At 44.4% G+C, this 24,323-nt stretch overlaps 1 protein-coding gene across 1 annotated transcript in view; it reads right to left on the bottom strand.

Annotated features, from left to right (window-relative positions):
• The window catches only part of LOC310776532 (roundabout homolog 2), a gene marked incomplete at both ends in the record, with an annotated part of 108,939 nt that overhangs the window by 36,230 nt on the left and 48,386 nt on the right, over positions 1 to 24,323 (bottom strand). Inside the window, one exon of the mRNA XM_083636713.1 lies at positions 6,855 to 7,181. Within this exon, the coding sequence (XP_083492839.1) occupies positions 6,855 to 7,181 (327 nt within the window). The remainder of the gene's footprint in view (positions 1 to 6,854; positions 7,182 to 24,323) is intronic.

Genomic DNA, 24,323 nt, shown 5'->3' with positions numbered 1-24,323 from the left:
TGGGACATTTGAGGGCTGAAACACATGGGGTCAAAAACTCACTTGTAGTATAAAGAACAACTTTAATTAGACCTGGGATGGGCAAGTTTGATGACAGAGAGGACCACAAAAAAAAAATCCCTCACTACCAGTCAGAGGGCCAGATTGTGACTGTGCACTTCCACCAGTAGGATACTGTAACCTCATCACTCAATTACCAAATTATAGCTACTAATTTGATGAAAAGAACGAAATACATACTGTACTGGGAATCAAAGTTTATTATACCAACATTTCTATTTTTCATATTCAAATGCATTTAGTAAAGGTTGGGCTATAGAAAAATGCTACCTTATCTGTAAAGGGGAGAGTCGTGGGCACGCGTAGTAGAACCCATTCTCATTCAGATATCTTGACGTGAGACAAGCTAGCATGTCATTAGTTGGTGCTAATATATCCTTAGGCTTAGGTCTTCTGCATTTATATGATAGCACAAACTTGGCTCTGGCTTAGATTAATGGAAGAAATTACGGGAGAAATTGGGAGCAGGGGGAGAAATTGTTCAAAATAGGGATACTCCCATGAAGATCAGGAATGTTGCCAGGTATGTGACACTAGGCACTTGATTCCTAGGCTCACCCGCTGCGCGTGCTCGGCAGCCTCGCCCGCCCTGCGGCTCTCCGAGGTGGCCCTGCAGCTCACATACGCAGCTCGGACGCTCCGCGGCCTCGCCCCCAGCTCGGACGCTCCGCGGCCTCGCCCCCAGCTCGGCTGCTGCATGGCCTCGTCTGCTCTATTGTCTCCCTGACTCCCTGAGGCCATTTACACCTGGCATTAACATGCTTTTTCTGCCATCAGATTGCAATCAGATTGTGCTTGACCACATTAGCCTGATTCCATTTACACCTGGCATTAACATGCGTTTTCTGCCATCAGATTGCAGCAATCTGATTGCAGCAATCTGATGGGCAGAAATGGTTGTCCTCTCAATCCGCATAAAGTTACTGTATCCAGATTGAGAGGACACATTGCATTTACACTTGTTTTCAATGTGTATACAATGCATCCCTGACCTCCGGAGGTGGTTTGGCCGATCAGATTGCAATGCGTCTTCAATGTGTCTTGGGGGTGTTTACACCTGTACTTTCAATTGATAAAGCACAATCTGATTGCAATCTGATGACAGAAAACACATGTTAATGCCAGGTGTAAATGGCCTCCCTCTCTCTCTCCCTCAGTCTCTCTCCCCCTCTCCTCTCTCTCCCTTTCCCTCAGTCTCTTGAGTGATGTCACAATGTCACAATGCCTATGTATGACATCACTGATGACATCACCAGTGATGGTATGACATCAGTGATGTCATTAGCTAATTAGGGCAATCACCTAATTAAAAAATCCAGCTCCGTCAGGTCACCCGCACAGGTGCTCTTTACACCCCCTGAAAGTTTCAGCCCGATCGCACGTAAAACGGCATAGCTGTGGCTGGTACAAAATTTGAAACAGAGAACAGAGAACAGACAGAGCCCACATTGGCAAATTTATAGATATAAGACAGACAGACAGACAGACAGACAGACAGACAGACAGATAGATAGATAGATAGATAGATAGACAGATAGACCCAGAGAGCAGATATATCCCTCAGATGAGATAACTCCCCCAAACACTGTGTGCACTATGAGCTCAGAAACTCTTAGAAGCCGCGGCTAAGTTAATGTGGTCCTTCAAGCCCGCCATGCTAAACTAAGTTTTATATGGATGTTTGTATGAGATGCTGATCCCACCACAGAATCAGCCAATGCTCTAAGTCTTAGAGCATTGAAACAGGCAGCCTCCTGAGAGGCTACCGTCCCTAACTTCACTTCTCAGAAATAATGTGACTACTGCCAAATATAGAAATATTCTCCTCAACTACACCCTCTGCTCTCCCCGTGTAGCTGTCCATACTCACACTCAACTACACCCTCTGCTCTCCCCGTGTAGCTGTCCATACTCACACTCAACTACACCCTCTGCTCTCCCGTGTAGCTGTCCATACTCACACTCAACTACACCCTCTGTTCTCCCCGTGTAGCTGTCCATACTCACACTCAACTACACCCTCTGCTCTCCCCGTGTAGCTGTCCATACTCACACTCAACTACACCCTCTGCTCTCCCCGTGTAGCTGTCCATACTCACACTCAACTACACCCTCTGCTCTCCCCGTGTAGCTGTCCATAGTCACACTCAACTACACCCTCTGCTCTCCCCGTGTAGCTGTCCATACTCACACTCAACTACACCCTCTGCTCTCCCCGTGTAGCTGTCCATACTCACACTCAACTACACCCTCTGCTCTCCCCGTGTAGCTGTCCATACTCACACTCAACTACACCCTCTGCTCTCCCGTGTAGCTGTCCATACTCACACTCAACTACACCCTCTGTTCTCCCCGTGTAGCTGTCCATACTCACACTCAACTACACCCTCTGCTCTCCCCGTGTAGCTGTCCATACTCACACTCAACTACACCCTCTGCTCTCCCCGTGTAGCTGTCCATACTCACACTCAACTACACCCTCTGCTCTCCCCGTGTAGCTGTCCATACTCACACTCAACTACACCCTCTGCTCTCCCGTGTAGCTGTCCATACTCACACTCAACTACACCCTCTGCTCTCCCCGTGTAGCTGTCCATACTCACACTCAACTACACCCTCTGCTCTCCCCGTGTAGCTGTCCATACTCACACTCAACTACACCCTCTGTTCTCCCCGTGTAGCTGTCCATACTCACACTCAACTACACCCTCTGCTCTCCCCGTGTAGCTGTCCATACTCACACTCAACTACACCCTCTGCTCTCCCGTGTAGCTGTCCATACTCACACTCAACTACACCCTCTGCTCTCCCGTGTAGCTGTCCATACTCAGAAAATTGTAGGCCAGCTCAGGTTTGACCCGTCCTCCGCCAGGGACAAAGACTAATTCCTCATATTACATGTGGCCTCCTCCTGTGAGCTTAAATAACGGCAAAGCAGAGCTAAACGACTTCAACGGCATCACCATTATTTCTGTGCCTGCTATTCTGGGAGCAGAACACCCATTCATTTTCATAACTTTAATATTTCAGGGACAGACAGATTAAGAGATTTCATCTCCCCCAGAATATTCATCACTTGATTTTTTTTTAAAGTGACATTTATCTCTATACAGTGTTTAACAGAGCACAGCTTTAGGACTGTGGTAAGGCCATCTGTTGGTGTTTTTTTGAAGGATGGAGAGAGAGAGAGAGAGAGAGGACGAGAGATTAATTGCAAGAATAATAGTATACAGTATACTCTGCCTCTCTCTCTCTGCGAGTCAGTTTGTATTCAATATAGAATTGATGAATATAATAGTGTTGTTGTCATTTTTTATTGACTGTCAGCCAGAGACTGAACACTTCACAGATGGCAAAGTTGAAAGCAACATAATTGATAATTGATGTGCGAGGTGGCAGACAGGACAGGAGGAAAGCAGAGCAGTGGTTAAGGAGAGGTGACAGTGAGTGTGGCAGGCAGGCAGGAGAGATGTGAGATATGAAATAAAACCGTTTGGGAACCTGGGATGACCTGCTGCTGCTGCTGTGCTCTTATTGTTCTTTTCGTTTCTAAGAGCAGTAAACCCATTAGGGAGGTGGGCTAATCCCATTGCCATGATACTGTCCTGTCACAGCTAATGGAGGCTCTGCCTACAGAGAAGAGAGATCACTTTAATCCCACCATCGTCCGGCTGTGTCGATGGAGGTTGAGAAGGCAGTCTGGGGGTTGTAGTCTTAACAAACAAACTCCTGTCTACAAATGCCTCCAATTCAAAAGACCGCGGGGATGTTGCCATTACAGAGACTGTTGCACACAAATATTACACATGCAAGTAAGGATACATTCTACACTGCAAGACAACATGCACAAATCTTATTCATCATTTGTGCACATGGTGTCCAGTGAGGAGAGGCTGTGGAGGAGAAGATGCCAAGAAGAAACAAGCTGCAGCCAGAACTTTGATTCCTTCAATAATCCCTCATCAGGCATGAGAGGAACATCTGGCTCCAAAGCCTTTTTTTTTAAGCAACTTTTATTTTTTATTTGTCCCACTTGATTCTAATCCAGCCACAGTGTGTGTGACTGTCTCCTCTCTGTGGCAGATATCCACATGCATGCCTTTGAAACACATACGACTTTTATTTTACATAAAAGCCAAGAGACAGAGCGAGAGGAACACTGTGTGGAAGAATGCTGGGATGCTGGATTTCGCTCCACTCTCACTGTCTCGTTATATTCTGCTTTCTCAACAGCCGAGCAAGTCAGCCGGTCACTGGCAGCTTAGGGTAAAAAAGAAAGAGATATATATAGAAAAAAACAACAACAGAATAACGACGGCCGCTGTCATTTCCAAGCAGGGCGAGCCTCCTTACTCCAAGGCACTGTGAGGAAACAAACATATAAGTTGCGGACCTAAGGGCAGATAAGATGCGGTTGAGCGTGAAAAGCATCACTTGAAATGCAAATGTGGAGCAGATAGTGACTGACTGTAGACAGAACAGAGGAGCTGTGCAGAATTCTATCCAGGTTCTTAACTCCTTTGGAGGAATTAGCCTATAGTATAGCGTATGCTCCTACTGTACATGACAGTGGTGATATGTGAAGTATCGTAAGCGTGCTAATTGCTAATTATAATCCAGACAAAGTCTATAATATATAAGTCTGTTGGGATAATAACACAATACATTACGCATCACGTATTGGCATGGCCGTCAGCGATCCTGCTTCAGCAACAGATGCATCGGTATTAATTACTCTGTGGGAGTTAAGGCTCCCCCACCTGTTGTCTGTCACCCTCCTGCCCACACACACCCACACACACACACACACACACACACATGCACGCACACACCCACCCACACACGCACGCACACACCCACCCACACACAGGCGCACACACACACACACACACACACACACACACACACACACACACACACACACACACACACACACACACGCACAACCCTGCCTGCCCCTAAGACCACCAGGGTACACCGGCCTCTCATTGACACTGCACACTCCCTCCTCCCTGCCAGAGCTAATTGGGTCGCTAATTAGCCGACAGTCAGCACAACCTCATGCAGAGGGAGGAGTGGGTCTCAGACCACCACCATGCTGTCATAGCATGCAGAGGGAGGGGTGGGTCTCAGACCACCACCATACTGTCATAGCATGCAGAGGGAGGGGTGGGTCTCAGACCACCACCATGCTGTCATAGCATATGCTCCGGGCTACCTGGAGGTATCACGATTAGAACGGGAAAAAACAGGCATGTCTCACGAATACCGTTAGTCACTCCGTGCCTGCAGGTGACTCAACCCTTTGAGTCAACCCTGTGCCAATATACGTGCTGTAATCTTCAGCTCCACACAAAGCAGAATGTCAGCACACAGAATTTAAAAGAGACAATACTGTATATCATCATATCGTCTCTCAGCTGTGATATCTGCGTTACTTCTTAGCCCAATATATCACTGAGTGAGGAGGCTGTCCCTATTTTTGGAGACGAGCGACAGATGAGGTCAGCCAACCGTGAGCACTTACAGACACCCTGCCAGTGAGGAAGCCTCAATATGGTGGAAGATAAGACACGCTGTGTGTCTTTTTCTTTTTAACGAGGACAATTCGACCTCACTAATCTGTTATGCTGCTTTCCCTAAGCAATGCACGGAATAATCCATTTCCTAATGCCAAATCAATGTGCTGTTGAGCCCAGGGCCCAGACACACTGGCACAATTAGCAGCCAAGGAAGAAGACATGGCACGTGCCCAGCACTGAAGAGGAAAAACAATATAGACATGGCTCTTAGCGGGCTTTTCTTCTTCACTGCATTTTCACCAAGATACATGATGAAATCTCATCTTCGCCTGCTGTAATCTTTTTGGGAGACATTAACACCTCCCGCCCACACAAAGAGCAGAAAATAAGTACTTATATAGACATGCACAAGCTCTCTCTAAACATGCTCTTAAAAGTTCACAGAGAAGGCTTTCAGGTGCACTCACCCACTCTGCTGCCCATAATAGAGGTCCTCCACTCTGTGTGGCTGTAAACAACTAATTGCCTTTCTTTCTAAGCATGCAATTTGTCTCGACAGAACTGAATAGGTGTATTTTCTGCGCTGATACATCCGATTGATTTTGTGTTGATGTCAGCTGGTTTGCTAGCAAACCATCTGTTCATCTTAACCACCAATGTCTTGTAAACACATCTGGTTTGCACAATAGCTAACAAAGTTAGCACGTTACTTAGTCTAAGTAGTGGTCTATCATGTCCATGATGTTTATCTTTTGCTTTGCTAAATTAGCCTGCTGGCTAGTTAACAACAAGTTAACAATTTTCTAAAAGCTACAGCAGAGTGTTATGCAGTGGGACTATAGACCAAAGACAAAACAGCTTCCTTTATTTTCACTAGTATCCTACATTTGGGAACAAATCTAGAGAGCATTCTTGTTACTGGACTAAGCTACAGCCACACCACACCCCAGTCTTTTCAAGCTCTTTTTCAAACCTGATTGTTATAGATTTAGCCATTACTTGCGCACACATTCAATTCTCCAGTGGACCTCCATAATGGCGCCAGAAGGTTGCTATATGAGATTTGTGATGCAATTGCAAAGCCTTTATACACAAACAACATTCACACAAATGCATGCGCGCGTGCATTTGTGCACACACACACTCACACTCACACTCACACACACACACACACACACACACACACACACACACACACACACACACACACTCAGTCAGTCGCACACACACGTGCACACACACACACTTTAATGACTTAGATCAATTCCTTACTGGCAACTTCGAGGGAAGCATTCCGACTGATGGCCTCTCCCAGGTAGTTGCGGGCGACACAGGTGTAGCTGCCCTCGTCTGGTTTGCTCCGTCGCCCGTGTACGATGCGGAGGAAGAAGAGGGAGCCGCTGGGCAGGAGCATGCGGTGGGAGCGCGGGTCGTCTCTGTCCGTCTCCACCCGCTCCCCATCCTTATACCACTCTATATGGGGAGTGGGCCGGCCCTCGGCCTTGCAGTTGAGTGTGGCAGGCTCCCCTTTGGACACGATCAGATCCGAGGGGTCCTCCGCGATCCGAGGGGGGCTGTCTTCAAACCGCGCCCGGGACCCTGTGAAGTGGAGATTAGGGCAGGCGTTATCGATCCAGCTAGCATTTATGAAAACAGACTCATTGATGTAATCTCATTTTATCAGGACAAGCAGCAGAGAATCTGTTTGAGGCAAAGAATGAAAGAATATCCACTGTGAGGACCAAAAATAGTATAGACCCTTCTCACGGTGGCCATTTTGTGTCGAAAAGGCAGGGTAAACAAAGGTGCAAGCAAAACAGTAAGGGTTGTGAGGGTGAGTGAGGGTTTCCAACTTCCAATCATGGATGTTGGAAACCCTCATTACGGTTTTGCTTGCACCAAGATTTGTGCGTCTATTGGCAAAGTATTACAGTATGCTCTGTATTTTCAAGCTGACTGTTTTCAAGCTAACAAGTCATATGCTGTATTGCAATAACATGCTGTGGCTTTGAGCTTATAGAATTGGATATCCAGGGCACTCTGTTGTGCTACAGGCTATTCTGCAAGCAGCATGATAAGCCCATCATAGAGCAGGGTCTGGTAAAGCCTGTGTGTGTGTGTGTGTACCAGGTGTTTTCACAGAAGAAACAAGCTGCAAGGGATTCAATCACCCATGTGATATGGTAATGGACCATCTCTCTCTGTCAATCAGGATTCCTTGCACAGTGGAGATGATGGGCGGGAAGCTGAGAAACAGCTGAAAAGGCTGGAGACTGAGAATGAGATGTGCAGCGCGGTATGACTTATACGACCTATACATTTGAGAGGAGAAAGATCTAAGTTGAGAGACTGCGAGCGGTGGAGAGATATAGATAACTCCCATATCCATCTCCCTGGGGATCCATTACTCTCTTGCCTTGGCGGTGAGGGAGAGGCGGACAACTTCAAGGCCTATAAGCTAAGCTTTTAGAGCATGACCAAGTGTCTCTAACAATGTGTTAGAGTTAAATAACATGAATAATTCAAACGCTGCTGCTTTCCATTTGGTTCTGAGGAACAGATGGGCTCTCGACAAAATAAAAAATAAAATAATATTATTGTCAAATGGCCACTGCGTCAACTGATTATTGTGCTGGGCGTGTCTGAAGCGTACTTTTCAGTAGATAATCTGCATGAAAATCCTCCATTACTGAAATCGTATGGTGGAGAGGAGCAGTGAGGAGTAACCTAATAACATACATGTTGAACACGCTGCTGTTAGCCTACATTATACTTAAATCCGAGGCAGTGGGATAAATCCCCACTATAGCTGTAAGCTGATTTATGTCTTTTCATCAACTGATTTGATCCACATGGGACCAGGAGGCACCATCACGGCAGCAACCTGAAGTAAACATCTAAAGAGCAATCCCTTCGCTCTCGGCTAACACCACTCTCACAGCTCAAACGCTAATGCAGGATGTGGACCAACACTACTCAAGCCATTAAAAACGGGCTATAGCACCTTCAGTGGGTCCATAGCACCTTCAGTGGGTTCCCGGCGCTAACGCACACACTTCTGTTTACAAGAAGCGAACAAGCCTAGAATATTGCATGCCGTGTCGTGTGAACCAATCAACAGCTACCTCCTCCCCATCCTTCAAGATATCACATGTTATTCCTCTTTTCATGTTTGACACAACTGAACACATCTGTGTTCCTCCACTAGCTGCAATGATCAATCAACAGTTGATAGACAGAAAATTAATCGCCAACTATTTTTTATATAATTGATTAGCTTAATTGTTTAGACTAATTTATATGACAAAATACTACAATTATCTGGTTCCAGCTTCTTAAATGTGAATATTTTCTGGTTTCTTTATTCTTCTATGATAGTAAACTGGTTATCTTTGGCTTGTGGATTATTGGTCAGGAGTCAGGACAAAAGAAGACATTTGCGGATGTCATCTTGGGCCTTGGGGAACATTCTTGGGACATTTTTCCCCATTTTGTGCCATTTTATAGAGCAAACGACTAATCAATTAGTCAATAAAATAACTGACAGATTGATCGATCGATAATGAAAATGATCGTTAGTTCGCAGCCCTATCATCAGTTTCAAATCCCAACTCATGTACAGTAATACATACATCGCTCTTTCTATTTCCTGTCTCTCTTTATTATACTACCACAGAAAACCATTGATATAATCCCCTGGGGTTTCCTCCATATAACATAAAAAAAAAAAAAAAAAAACCCGAAAAACATGCAAGAAGATCGTCGCCTGACCAGCGGCGGTTGGAAGAAGTTGCCCATTGCTCCTGGCCAGCTCATGGAGGACGAGCCAGGATGGGAAAAATCAATGCGGAGGACACATTTCTAAATTCCACGCCTCTAAGCATGTGTGTGTGTGTGTGTGTGTGTGTGTGTGTGTGTGTGTGTGTGTGTGTGTGTGTGTGTGTGTATAATGTGTATGTGCACTGCATGCATTGGTGCATTGTGATGAATAAAGACAGGGTTTGTCCATCCTGTACCTTTATACTGTGTCCTTAGTTAACGTCATAACAATAATAACAACTGTATAAAAATGTGTACCTCTTATTTGCCAAGTATTTGTTCAACGTTTGTGAGATCCGGTCCCCCGTGTGTCAGCATGTAGGCTACTGTCAAACTCCATAGTTGTCAATATGTACGAACAAACAGTATGTGAAAAATGATTGCGCGCTCGTTTAATTTTCTCCATTATATTTGTGTAATATCTTTGAAATTAATTGGGAGACTGAGCAAATCGAATTTGCCCATTCCTCCCAGCAACTATTCATGGATGGATAGATTTGGGGCTAACTGATGAGCGGTAATGGGCACTTACTGAGGCTACTCTGATGTAGAATCAATTAGCATGAATCAATTAGTATGCTGATCGAAGGGAGAAAATGGTCTTGTCAAACTGACAACTAGCAACACGCCACTCCTGTGACAAGCGCGCAATCAGCGAAAAGCCTGTGGCAACTTGAACATGACAGCAACACCTTCGCTTTGAGAGGAAGCTTTGATGCATATTCAGGGCCATGTTTGGTTCATGTCAGGAAGATTGTGGAGCAGATTGAAATCACCTTTCAGGAACAGAAGCTCTGCCAGCCCACGGTTTGAGACGGGGGAAAATGTCACTGACGACAACAAGGACCTGTGCGATGTTGTGCTTCCAGGCAGACGATGATCACAGCCCATCAGTTCTCAACACCATTCAATGGCGTGATGTCCTAGTACAGTACGTCCTCAGAGATCTACCCACGTGCACGAGGGAATTAACAGTGCCACTTGATTTGTCCACAAAACATACTTCTAGGTCATTCCGGACGGTGTGAAACGACTTTCAAATTAAATTAATTCATAGAAAGAGGACAAATAACTGGGGAAGGGCATAGGCTGCTCTTGTGCTAAAGTTTGCATAAACACAAGAAAAGTCACAAGATTGCTGGTCTGAGCTCCACATTGCAGTTATACGGCATGGGCTGTTTATTTTCCTGAAGCAGAGTTTGAGCATCATCTGTATCTGTGTCTAAACACGTCTTTGCTTCTAAAAAAAACACTGAGACTTTCGGAACGAGGGCAAAAGCGAGCTTAATCCATAAGAGTGAATGGCAGGCAACCTTGAGCTGTCTTCCAATATGGAGGAGCTTTGTGAATGAGAGTGTGATGGCCTCATACAAGGTTATCGCTACTGCGCTTGCCTTTCAAGGATATCGTCAATCTGTGGAGGTTGTGTCGGAATGAAAGTGTCCTAGTGTCGGTGCGCCGTTGGCAGAGGCAGAGGCTTTTTTCAACGGCTCGTATTCTTCCTCCAAGATCATTAGATTCGTCTCCTGAAATGAAACTATTTCCTCCTCTTATCACCAAATTGAGTCAAATCTATTTCATTCCAATTTTTCATTCCAATTTATTAGAAGGGTATTTGCACAGTTGCAGACCTTGTTATTGAACACACTGAAATAAAATAAAATAAAGTGCCTAAGTATTCTTATTGTGTCACTAAATCGATACAGCGATATATGGCGATATTTTTGGGAATATCGCAATATAATTCCCTATCGATTTTATTGTGGGTCGGCTGTAGCTCAGGAGGTAGAGCGGGTCGTCCACTAATCGCTTTGGATGAAAGAGGTCGATGGTTCGATTCCCGGCTCCTCCAGTCTGGATGTCGAAGTGTCCTTGGGCAAGACACTGAACCCCAAATTGCTCCCGTTGGTGTGCCAGCACCCTACGTGGTAACCTGCCGCCATCGGTGTGCGAATGGGTGAATGTACCTACTGACTGTAAAGCGCTTTGGATAAAAGCGTTGCAGGCCATTTACCATTTTCTACCATTGCCCTACTATCATGCTTATTACTGTATGTATGCAACGATTAAAGTCATGTTTTAAGATGTATATAATTACTCTACTTTGAATCATAATTTGTGTCTGATGGTTATTCCCACACACAACAAAAAAGGTTAAATGATCTTGTTAAAATCCTTCAAATGACTTCTCCTCCTTCTGCCTCATTACGAATTCCAAAGCAACCAATCACGGTTATCTAGAACATAACTAGCCACTCACAGCATACAGTACACGCAAGGGCTTTAACTGCTGAATACTGGACAGGGATTGGCTCCAGTATTCGTGATGTCACGAGTCATGCTCGTTGAAAACCGCCTTTTCAGTGAGCTCAGAGAAACTTCATCACTTTCAGCAGACGATTGTGAAAACAGCCTTCTAGTGTCAAACTCTGCACAGACATCGTTCTGCACAGTGAAGCTGAAACATCCAACTGAAGGAAGAAGAAGACTTTAGGGGGTCTTTAAAGGTTTGCAGCATCAATTCCCATGATTACTTCTGATCTGTGAGAAATTCGTCTTTATGTGTGGGAGAAATTAAACATCCACAGCAAGCAAGCAAGCAAACACTGTCAGATGAGTGCCACACGCAGCCCTGATGGACAGCTTCTCACATTGGCCTAATTGCAAACTCTGACGCACAGCCACATGTTTGCTCGTGGCTTCTCAGAGATTTCTGCCGTATTTGGCATGGAGAGTTAGCAGGATGCGAGCTATAAGGGGGTGATTAAGATCTTCAAGTCTTTACAACCCAGTTGATTCAGGCTATATTTGGCGTATGCCTTCCAGCTGTGGCATTACGTAATGGGGGAACTTTCATTAATTAATACATTAATTACAAATGACCCTGGGTCCGCCTCTTCCTCCCCAGGGGCAGAAGTCGACTGTCATGTTAATGTGTTGAAACCAGAGAGGGCGATGTGCTGCTTTGCTTCAAATGCCGTTGTCACAGCTCGGCTCTGAGCAAAAGGCCCCGCAACACAAATAACACTGACCCTGGCTGGACCTGTCTCAGCTATCTGGTGAGACACACAACTGACTCTACCCGTTAAATAACACTGACCCTGGACCTGTCTCAGCTATCTGGTGACACACACACAACTAACTCTACCTGTTAAATAACACTGACCCTGGACCTGTCCCAGCTATCTGGTGAGACACACAACTGACTCTACCTGTTAAATAAAACTGACCTGGACATGTCTCAGCTATCTGGTGAGACACACAACTGACTCTACCTGTTAAATAACACTGACCCTGGACCTGTCCCAGCTATCTGGTGAGACACACAACTGACTCTACCTGTTAAATAACACTGACCCTGGACCTGTCTCAGCTACTGTATCTGGTGAGACACACACAACTGACTCTACCTGTTAAATAACACTGACCCTGGACATGTCTCAGCTATCTGGTGAGACACACAACTGTCTACATGTTCACTGAGAGAACTAAGTTTGCATAACTGAGAAGCTCCGCAGAAGTCAGACTTGGCTTTGAGGCTGGTTGCTGTCTTCTTGAGATGTATTCATGACTTTTCAATTTCAATTAATTTGCCTAATTAAAAAGGCCTAAAACATTTCGGGATTTCTCGTGACATTGCCAACTTATGCCAAGCGATTTCTGTGGGAGGATGATAACACGCCAGAGCAAAATAATAATAACAACAACAACAACAACAACAATAATGATAATAATAATGATCATCCTCATCATCATCATCATAATTTCAAGCAGATGAGAGTCAAGTTGAATTTGCTCTGACACTAGTCTCTGTGTTTTGTGCCTTTGTTTGCCAACTGTCATTGCCCGTCATCTAATCTCAGTGATGTATCCACCAACTGGAAATAGGACATCAACATTCTGTGATATGACTCAAGCTACTGCATATTAGACAAGATGACTGAACAGTCCTGCAGTGGTCTCATCAGCCACAGTCATTTCATCAAGCAGAGGCTGTGAGGGCTGTGCTCAGCCCCCAGACATATCTGTCACTAAGTAATGGAGGGGAGCACAGACTGGACACAAATCACCGGTTAGGGCTTCTTTAGCATGGATTAGTTCCACACACCAAGCACAACAACAGCTTAGCTTGAATTCAGCTCAACATAACTGAAATTTCAATTAGTCATATTAGGCCCGCCCAGCCCAGGTATAGTCAGTTAATTGAGACACGGTTTGGTCTGCGTGCGTGTGAGTGTGTGTCATGGTTGAGAGAGAGAGAGAGAGAGAGAGAGAGAGAGAGAGAGAGAGAGAGAGAGAGAGAGAGAGAGAGAGAGAGAGAGAGAGAGAGTGAGAGAGAGAGCTGCTGTGTTAAATCGAATGCAATTTGTAAAGGAGTGTTTTTGCACACTCCTTTACAAATTGGGGTTCAGAAAGCATGAGAAAACCTGGGGAGAGAACTTGCTGACTCCTGCTTAGAGCAAATTCCTATTGGACACACTAACACAAACAAACAAGTGTCTGACTGTTATCACTCTAAAACTCACATATTTTTCTTCCTTTTCCCCAAATCAAATGGTAAAAATCTGCCAATAAGTCACAGATGTCATTGATTCTGTTTGGATCCATTTCTCTCCATTTTCTTCTATGGAAGTCAAGTTGGCCCCTAAGGGAACGCTTCACAGGGCTGGGAGGGATTGAGAGGAAACAGGAAAGAGTTAAGAACATGCAGGCAGATGGGATGGATGTTGAGACTGAGGTGCCTTTAAAGCGCATGACATACCAAATCAAACATTATCCAACAACTATCATGTTTGATTGATGTACCATGGCTTAATGGTGAGAGATGGGAGCTGTTTAGACAAATGTGTAACAGTCTGAATGTGTCGTGTGGCGACTGGTTTTGCTATTCAGTGAACTCACTTCATTCGCTCTCACACACAGTGGGCTCTCATTTCTGCATGGCTGCAGATCTAGTCAAAGTGATACGATAATTAAAGGAATGAATGTTTACAAGTAATATCAACATTACTAAAGATAAAAGATCTCTTGTGTTTCTGTCCAGTGCAATTGTATTCAGCTCACTGCATTTCAATTTGATACAATTGTACAATCAATGCACACTGAATCTTGCCATTCGCATCTTACATTATACATTTAAAATCGAATAATTAACTGTCAAAAGTCTGTCAATTAATTTGAGAATGAAAAGAAATGCCTGCACTCTCATGATTTGTTTTTCTGTGGACTAACAGCTGTATGCTTTTTATTTATTTGGATTAAGGCTTGGGCATTTATTAAGCTGTTATTAAAGCAATGGTTAAAAATGATAATCCTTCTCTCAAAAAGTAATCAAGAATGAGCTTTTAAAAGCACCCCCCCCCCCCCAATATGTGGCTGTCCTTTCAGAGTCCCCCCATTCAAAGTTTCTGTGCACACCACTGGTTTTAAGATAGGCTACTGCACCACACTTGCTAGGTCAAGGATGAGCATCTTTATATAGTGCAAGACCCCGGTTGCCTTCATGATGATGTATCTTACTGTCCAAAACGACTCCCTTGTGTCATGACTATTTACCCGGGTGCTCAGAGGGACATTCTATGCAAAATGTGCATATTTTTGGCATGCAGTGGTGGTGAGTCAGTATTGCAAATTAAGGCATCTTCCACATTATTCCCTTGTTAGTCCAACTTGCCCATTTGTAATTGTCAACGAGGAAGCTGCTCTCATCAGTCATGATTTCTGCTTGAATCCTGTTAAACACAACATTTACTTCGATCTGGAATTTAAGCCTATTATGATAAGACACCTCATATGGTAATACATTGTGTGTGTGTGTGTGTGTGTGTGTGTGTGTGTGTGTGTGTGTGTGTGTGTGTGTGTGTGTGTGTGTGTGTGTGTGTGTGTGTGTGTGTGTGTGTGTGTTCGATGTAATAAATTCAGTTTGAATCATGTTAAACAGAAAATGTACATTTGGGACGAAAGTCAACATTAACGGCAACGTGGGGTCCATGGACCAGCCCAGGACCACCAAGGTATATTATCTACTAGTATAGGCCTACTACACTGTGTGTGTGTGTGTGTGTGTGTGTGTGTGTGTGTGTGTGTGTGTGTGTGTGTGTGTGTGTGTGTGTGTGTGTGTGTGTGTGTGTGTGTGTGTGTGTGTGTGTGTGTGTGTGTGTGTGTGTGTGTGTGTGTGTGTGTGTGTGTGTGTGTGTGTGTGTGTGTGTGTGTGTGTGTGTGTGTGTGTGTGTGTGTGTGTGTGTGTGTGTGTGTGTGTGTGTGTGTGCGTGCGTGCGTGTGTCTGCGTGCGTGAAACGTGTAGTAGTAGGCTATTGACATATCTTACCTGAGGCTACGACGAATGAGAGAGTCAGTAAAAAATGTCCAAAGTTCATCTCCACACTCCCGGTGTCAAATCCACTCCTTGGCGTCTCAACGGGTTTCGACTCTTCAGTCCACTCGTAGTCTGGGCACCTTCCACCCCGCTTTTTGTCATGGGGGCGTAAACCCCGGACCCAGAATTAACACCGGATAGCAATGCGCCTAACAACGTCTTTGTTGCCGTTAGCTTGACGCGGTGATGTTACCTAAACTAGAGTCTGATCAAAACAAAGCTAGCGTTACATAAAACAAAACGTTTATGCAATATGGCATCTCCGTCACCACCGCCTGACACACCGGTCAAAACGGTGAAAGAGGATTCTGATACTTGGGTCAAATTGTCAAGTTAACGTGAAAGTTGACGAGCTAGAAACGCTGCCATCCGGTCTAGGGCGGGCTCTAGGCGGGAACCAGTAGGGTGACAAAATCAATTGTGGGCGGGAGCCAGGCTCTTTCTCGCCGAGAAGAGCCTGGTGACGCGAGGTTAGTCCACTCGTGTCAAATGATCGGTTGTATCAGATCTCCTCCCTGACACATAGTCCTGATTCCTGAACAGACGCCCGAATCTCACCAAGCGCAGGTAAACGAGTCGGTGTGGAAGCAGCTGGAGCTCAGCTGGGACACTTCAAGCGAATCAAAACTTTGATATAACTCTCAGCAGAAGCCCATGATGACAGTATCGCCCCAAGATATAATCTACCAAAACTCAGCATCACTTCGCCCCCGCACGGACGCGCACAAAACCCATGAGACGCAATTTACTCCGCTGGCTCAAGTCATGAGGCAAACAGAAATCTATCTATATTTAGATATCGCTCGTCGTAACCATCAAATCACACACGGCGCTGATGATTCTCTTGCTGATCCAGTCGGTTGTGAGGTTGAAGGCGGCAGTTTGGTGCGAATATGAAGACATGCACACACGCCGAGCTGCGCACACACCCAGCAGCTATCCGCAACAAATCCTCGCCAATCTCTACAGGAGTCGGTGCTTTAAAGAGACAGGCAGTGGGGAGAGAGAGAGAGAGACAGGGAGTGGAGAGAGAGAGAGAGAGAGAGAGAGAGAGGGAGAGAGACAGGAAAGAGAGGGAGAGACGGAGAGAGAGACAGACACGAGGAGAGGGAGAGACGGAGAGAGAGAGACCTGTCTGTCTGCTCTACTACTACACGCTTCATGCTGTTTGGTCCCCGCCTGCCTGCCTGACTACATCGATGCTGCTGGTGGCAAATGAGCAAGTAAAGTGAGAAAGTGACACTGTGCTGAATTTAAGATCATCATAACAGACTGATCCGTTCTGGGAATTATTCGAGCAAATCAAATTAAGGGTGGGGGAATGTTGAATTTTAGTGAAGCGCCCTTTTTGCTTTAAAAAAAAGTGTTTTTGTGAGTAGGCCTAATTATAGGCCTACTGTAGTTTATGAGATTATGCACTGATGGTGCTTATCACACTGCAAATACGTCAAAGTTGCCTCCCACCGGCCCCATCATCACCCTCTACATTTCGTCATCAATGTCATCATCATGCTATCTTTATCCTTCCTTGTAGGCTAGGCTACTGTTCATCACTGCCTAGAGCTAATTTTACTCTGTGCAAGTCTTCCTCTGCTCTGCCCCATCACACCGGATTTCTGGTCCTGCTGTTTTCCCAGGCAGCAAATTCATCATGCACATATTTAAACAATGCATACATATCAATATGTTGCCTACACAGGATAAATGTGTAGGCCGACAATTATTTTTGTCATTTACCCCGATAGATGTAGAGTTGACATTCAATCTTTCACTTTTAAACCCAATGTAGCCTAGATGCCTGTAACCATTTAGACGTCTTTTAATTGGCTATCAACATTAAATCACTCAGTGGGTTCGAGTCCACAGTGTGATTTATTAGCAGCTGTTATTTCACACCCACTCCCCCCCCTCTCATCGATCCACAATCTGGGCGCTGGAGTCTCCAGTGGCCCGTCTTGCTGTGGGGAGAGGTGGACACGTCGCTCCCTGGGGGGTCGGCTATGGGCTCCATTTCACTCTCTCTCCAACCCCCCCAGCCCAGACCAGACTAGACGTGCGGTGCCGTTGGTGCTCTCTCCCTCTGCCTCATTGTCTCCATGTCAGCCTGTGAGAGCCTGAGATGATGGAGAGTGGCTGTGGACGGCCGGGCGCCTGCTCTCCTTTGTCACCCTGAATGGGGCTGGAAATTGGGCGACAGAAGAGGGGTCCAGATGCCTGTCGCAGGGCGTGACTCAGAGAGGGGCCACAATGGCATCCATCTCAGCTCCAGTGGAAGTGTGCAGCTTATTAAGGAGCACAAAGGCTAAACGGCATCACATAAGAGCCATCTGATCGGACGTGTGGCAACAGTCTCAGTGCCGTCACCTGGGCAAGCTGCTCTTATTTAGACAGTAACCTTAGTGGACTTGTCAGGACACTCTCCAATAGCTTAAAGTCCTACAACTCTATTATAGGAAATTCAAATGTCCATTTCCTTATAGTGATCAATAGAGGTTTAACAAAGACATTGCCACATTTTTATGTTGTTTGAGGGTTTATTCAACATTATTGCATGCTCGTCCTGTTTGAAGCAGCTTCAGACAGTCAACGCATCACAACTCGTCTTGATCTTGATTGGCTCAACTCGCAAAACAATTAATAGAATCCTTCCAATGAAGACAGCGTGGTGCATTTGAACAGGCAAATCTCCTCTGGAAAGACTCCACTCAGCAGGTTTACCTCATTTGAATAGAAAACCTGCTGTTGTCAGCCAATTAGGGTCCAGTATTGTGACTGTTCTGCCTGCATGGGAGGACTTCACATTCATTCTAATGGCATTTTAATTTCAAAACATTTGCAAAACATCACAAAGAACATTATTCTTATCCCGACAGGATAAAAATCACAGAAACAGAAACAAAATCATTTTCAGCTTTAACACAACAATGCAATTAAATCATGTCACCAATGTCATTTCTCTGTGTGTGCGTGCGTGCGTGCGTGCATGTGTGCGTGTATGCGTGTGTGTGTGTGTGCGCGTGCGTGTGTGCGTGCGTGCGTGCATGCGTCTAACAGCATGACAGTGCACAAGTAGCTCGGTGCAAATAGTAGTAGATGTGTAGAGTGGCCTACATTTGTCTTTTTTCCTGTGTGCTGTATAGGTAAGAGTGAAAGTGAGTGTGTGTGTGTGTGTGTGTGTGTGTGTGTGTGTGTGTGTGTGTGTGTGTGTGTGTGTGTGTGTGTGTGTGTGTGTGTCTGTGTGTGTGTGTGTGTGTGTGTGTGTGTGTGTGTGTGTAGGGGGGGGGGGCAGCACCAGTGAGGAGGTACAGATGGTGGGATGTGTCAGTCTGTCTGACTCCGGTGAAGAATGTGAGGTTCAGCTGTCGGCCCTTTGCCCCCCAGCTCTCTGACCTTATGTGTCCCTGATCACCGTCTGTCTCCATCCCATGATGACCAACTCAATATGGCTCTCCTCTCCCCAACACCATCAGGCTCTAGATATAGAGCAGCGACAACAATGACTAAAAACACACTCTCAACACCGACACTAAATACACTTACTGGGGCACTGACATTTCTTCTCAGCAGATGCAGAGTCATGCCTTTGGATCCTTGTTTGCTGTCACTAATTGCCTGGAGTGAACCCCCATTATCTCTTTCTTTACATGGGAGAATGGTCCTAGCTGTTGACCTACTAAGCTACCTTGTCAGCAGATTTCATTAATCACAGGCACAGAGCCATTGTCTTCCAGCAAATGTGTGTGTGTCTGTGCACGTTTTGTGTGTGCAAGTGCAAAGGACCTTCAGATAGCCTGGAGGACTCCAGAGTTTATTTATAGGCTCAGTGTCACAACAGCGCAGGGCCAACAGCAAGTCATTTACATCCAATACACTAGAGTGGAGTGCTAAAGTAAGCACCTAATATCACAGCAACATTTGGCTCCCAGTCTAGTTTTTTTCCCCTCATTTCAGGGCCCTCGCCAGCAGAGGGAGCAATATTTGGCAATGTGCATCCTATTTTAATGCAGTGCCACATTGTCTCTAAGTTGTGTTTGTACTGAGCATCATGGCACAGAGCTGGAGGAGCCCTGGAGGAGCCCTGGCTCCACAGATATAACGAGACTGAAAGAGGCTGCTTCTCCCATACAGTACAGTGTGCTATGAGAAATATTACTTTTTCTCAATTGATTTGACACATTTTTCCCAATTACAGTTCATGCTCTCAAAACCGTTAAGAAAGCCACCGAAACACACTCTCAATTACAAAGTGAAGTGCTGCTTGCTTTCCTTTCAGATAACATCTTTATCGAAAGCAAATTATTGACATCAAAACTACAATCTATTGATTCGATTCAGGTATTGCTAAACAGGAATATTAATGGTTTATTAACAGAAAACACACCACTGTATGGCCGTGGTGACACCAAAACAAACCCACATGCTAAAACCCCATAAATCCCCAACAGATATACCCACATGCACAGATCATGTACAACATCACCAACATAAACAGGTCTACAGTAGCAACTCAAACAACTCAAACTCAAACACGCTACAAGTAGCAACTCGAACAACTCAAACTCGAACACTTTCTTTTCATAAATCCGATTATGTAAATATAGGTAATGTCTTATCTGACACATTCGTCTAATGTGATTCAGTAAGAAGAAGCATCGAACACAATAAATCATAATGTACTTCAGAAGATGCATGTTTACTGTTGTAAATGACTATCATCAACACTTTATTTAGAGTTTTGGCAGCTATGTTAAGCATAAGCATGGACCTGTGGAGAGTTTTGGGGGAAATGATACAGTATGTCTTTGTATTTTGTGGGAAAACAATCAAAGTGTACATTTAGTTTTGGAAGATTATGAAACATTTAGATGGCTGTGGTAACTTTTGAGAGCTGAGGTGTTTGTGCTCCATGTCCACTCGATTTGGATGTTTTGATGAAATGACACAAATGACCTCTCAGTCTCCACATCTTCAACAGCTGATTGCTTGGTGCAAATGGATCTCTCATGTAATTGCCACTTATGTATGGAACCTCATTTGTCTTGTCTGCCACGTTGCATCGCACAGGCCCCCCCAAGTCGTGCCTCTGCACCGTGTTCCTGTGGTGAACACATCAGAGACACTCTCTGCATCTGCTACGGCTGCACAACTCTTAATCCACTGGGGCTGTGTGAGTCATCGGTCATCGCAGGTATCAGCAGGCTTTTTCCTGCATAGAGGGATTTTTTTAAGAGGTTTTAGCCACCCCACCCCCACAAAAAAAGGCCCAAGACCAAACATATAAAAAGTAAAAAATAAAATCCTGACAATAACAGATATATTTGAGTTCAGGACAACCCTGACTGCATACCAACTCAAAATCAAGCATTTTTTTTTACAGTATCAATCTAGAGAATTTCAAAGTTGTCTCACATTTGTACGTTGAAATGACTAAACTTGACGTCCTGTGAGAACGCATTTCACCATCATTTCTGACAATGACTGATATATTTGTGTTCAGGATACCCTGGCTGTACATTTACCCAAAAGTAAAAATGTATAGTCACCCACTAAAGGCCCATTCTGAGCCAGGAAAACCCTAATCAGTCATGTTCTTTTGTACTGCTCTGTGCTGGTCTGATATGTAAACACTACCGTGTTGATATTCCTTTTGCAAATACAACAATTGCTCAAGAAAAAGAGAAAGCAGCATTGAAAACAGATAGATTGAAGGCATATAAGGATTATATTGGATCTATCAGAATGCTTGGATCTGTTCTGGCTGCTTATTGCAGAGGCTCAGACTGTCCCCTGCTGGCCTTTCTTCATAAATGCACGTCTTGCAGGGAGCTATCATCGCTGTGTGGGTCTGCACGTGCCAGGTATCGATTTTTACTTTGTAGGTAAGCCAGATGAGACCATCAGATGTCAAAGGCCTATTCAAAAGAATGGAGTCATGCATGACATTATTGATCCACCATCAATGGGAAATTTCTCTCTCACAGATTTTTGATAATAAGATCAGAGAAACACATTCAAAGCCACGCCATAACATTGCCATCACAGGCAATAACATAACATAACATGCCATAACAGACATTGCATTCTTCAAGAAGCAGATCTCTAATGTGTCTTCTTATTTTTTTAATGATATCTTCATTTTGCTGTATTTACCCTAAATCCTAATCCAGATCCATTTGCGTTCTAGTGACCAAAAATTATTTTTGAATTAAGTGGGACAAGATTGAATTAATTGTGACAAGAAAATCATCAACACAAATCAAAGAATAAGTTATCATCACCTAAAAACAAAATTATATAAAATATTGATTACAAATGTTAGAGCTCTGCTAATTCAATTCATGTGCCAATATGTGTGCAGAAGCATGCAAGCATGACTCCAATAAGGATTAAATCACACATTCTCTGATTACTTTTTGTCCACCTTTACAGAGGAACAGAATGAGGATCTCACAAATTTGGCATGGCATAATCTCGCTGACTCAAATTAAAGAAGTAATTAGATTTAAATGTGACTTTCACAATCACACAAAACAAGGCACCAATTCAAATGACTGTAAAGTAGAGCTGGTGCTTTGAGATTATGCATTATTCTGTTGCACAAGCTAAATATCTCATTATAAGATCATTTTCACATTCCTTATGTTCCATCAAAATCGAATCTGCTCATAATGATGCTAAACGGTGATAAAGGACAGAAGGCACATTACATAGAGAGGGCTCGTATCGCTAAACAGCAGCACACATCCAGACTCACTCACAGCCTCTGAGGCTGTTAGCCAACCCCACCAGCACATCTCTCTGCTGCTTGTCCCTGCTACACACTGTGAGTGTGTGAGTCCTACAACACCAGCACATCTCTCTGCTGCTTGTCCCTGCTACACACTGTGAGTGTGTGAGTCCACCAGCACATCTCTCTGCTGCTTGTCCCTGCTACACACTGTGAGTGTCTGAGTCCTACATCTGTAATGGAAATGGAGGAGGGAGGCAGACAATGTCCAGCGTCAGTTCTGATTTCACAGTGAGAATTCGTCATGCTCTTATCATCCAAAATCACAAATGTAACCAGCACAGTATAGCACTGATGACATGTAGCCTAACTTAAAAGTCCAGTGCGGTGAGAATTGCATTTCTCAATTTAATGGTATAATTTAACAGAGGACCTGTTAATATAAAGTTACCCAAATTATTATAACTGTCAGTCTTATTATAACTGAAAACTCTCCATCTGGTTGGCAGCATAGTCAAACAGATTTAGAATTCCAATTTAGTTCCTGGTGTAAATCTAGTGTATAAAGAATAATTTTGGCGATATGAATATGGTTTTTTAAAACTAGGTCACCTATGTAGTAGAAATGTGCAAATTTTTTTTTAAATTGGAGCCCATATGACCAGAGAAAATTGAGAAAACGCTGTAGAATGTGTGCCATAGACTCGAGTGATATGTTCACAGCCCCAAGAAAAAGTTACCAAGAACTTGTACGGATCGGTACGGACTGCATGGAACACTATTTCAATACAGAAACAATACCGCAGGAGATCCACAGACGTAGTCGGTGCAGGGAGAGGAAACAGAATGGGGGCAATTAGCCTTTTTCACTTCCCACCCAATTCACCCATTTTGGGTCTAAAAGGCAGGAAGTAACACAGGTGCAAGCAGAACATTAATGAGGGTTTTCAAATCATTCGCCAAAAGTTGAAAATGTTCAACTTGTGCGAACGGGCGATGAGGCGAAAATAGCAATAAAAGTTTGCATTACTACCCTCAAGGTGTGTGTCCATTACAAGCTATATTTTCGTGGAAAGTCGCCTTCGCATTGTTTATCCCTGGCACGCAGGTCTCTTGGTGCTGCTCATTTAATAATGTTTAGGCTGTTAGCAAGCTATATGAGCACCACCATGTCTCCCATGCACTTGTCTTGATATTGGCTACTGTCTGTCTGTAGTCCTGCTGGCTGCTGGAGCCTCATTATTTACAAATTAATCTGTGTAAATGATGACAACTACACAGGTTTTAATGAATGCTTTAATTGATCGACAGTATGAATGGGGTGCCCCATAGTCTGTCAGACAATACAGCCCCTTGCCAAACTATCCATCTCCATTGTTACTGGGTGCTGAATTTCCAACACTGTATATTTGTTCCCTAAAGAGATATTGTCATGCAGTGGACGGTACAATCACAAGGAAGGATGGGCTCTCTCACTCAGTTCTCTAAGCTTTATCTACCCATCTACCCATCTAACCTAACAATCTAACCATCTAACCTAACCATCAAAAACACCGAACCAAATGAAGGTCATTGTGTTAGAAGTCAACATCAAACTTTCCCTGACTGAGTTGAAATCATTGCACTGGATCTTTAAGAAATAGTAGGTTTGCATCAAAGAGGACAATTCAGCTGATTATAGATAATATTTGGATTTAATTCCAAATACAATAGAATGTATTGGACAAAAAATATCCCTGCGAGCTTTGTTCAATGTTTTGAAGACCCACATGGTTATCTCTAATGTTGGTGTGTAGTTTTCCAAGCCAAGTTCTGAAGG

The sequence above is a fragment of the Poromitra crassiceps genome (genome assembly GCF_964638095.1).
Source record: "Poromitra crassiceps genome assembly, chromosome: 5".
Classification (NCBI taxonomy): Eukaryota; Metazoa; Chordata; class Actinopteri; order Beryciformes; family Melamphaidae; genus Poromitra; species Poromitra crassiceps.
The sequence above is the reverse complement of the archived record's forward strand: the minus strand, read 5'-3'. Positions and strand labels throughout refer to the sequence as shown.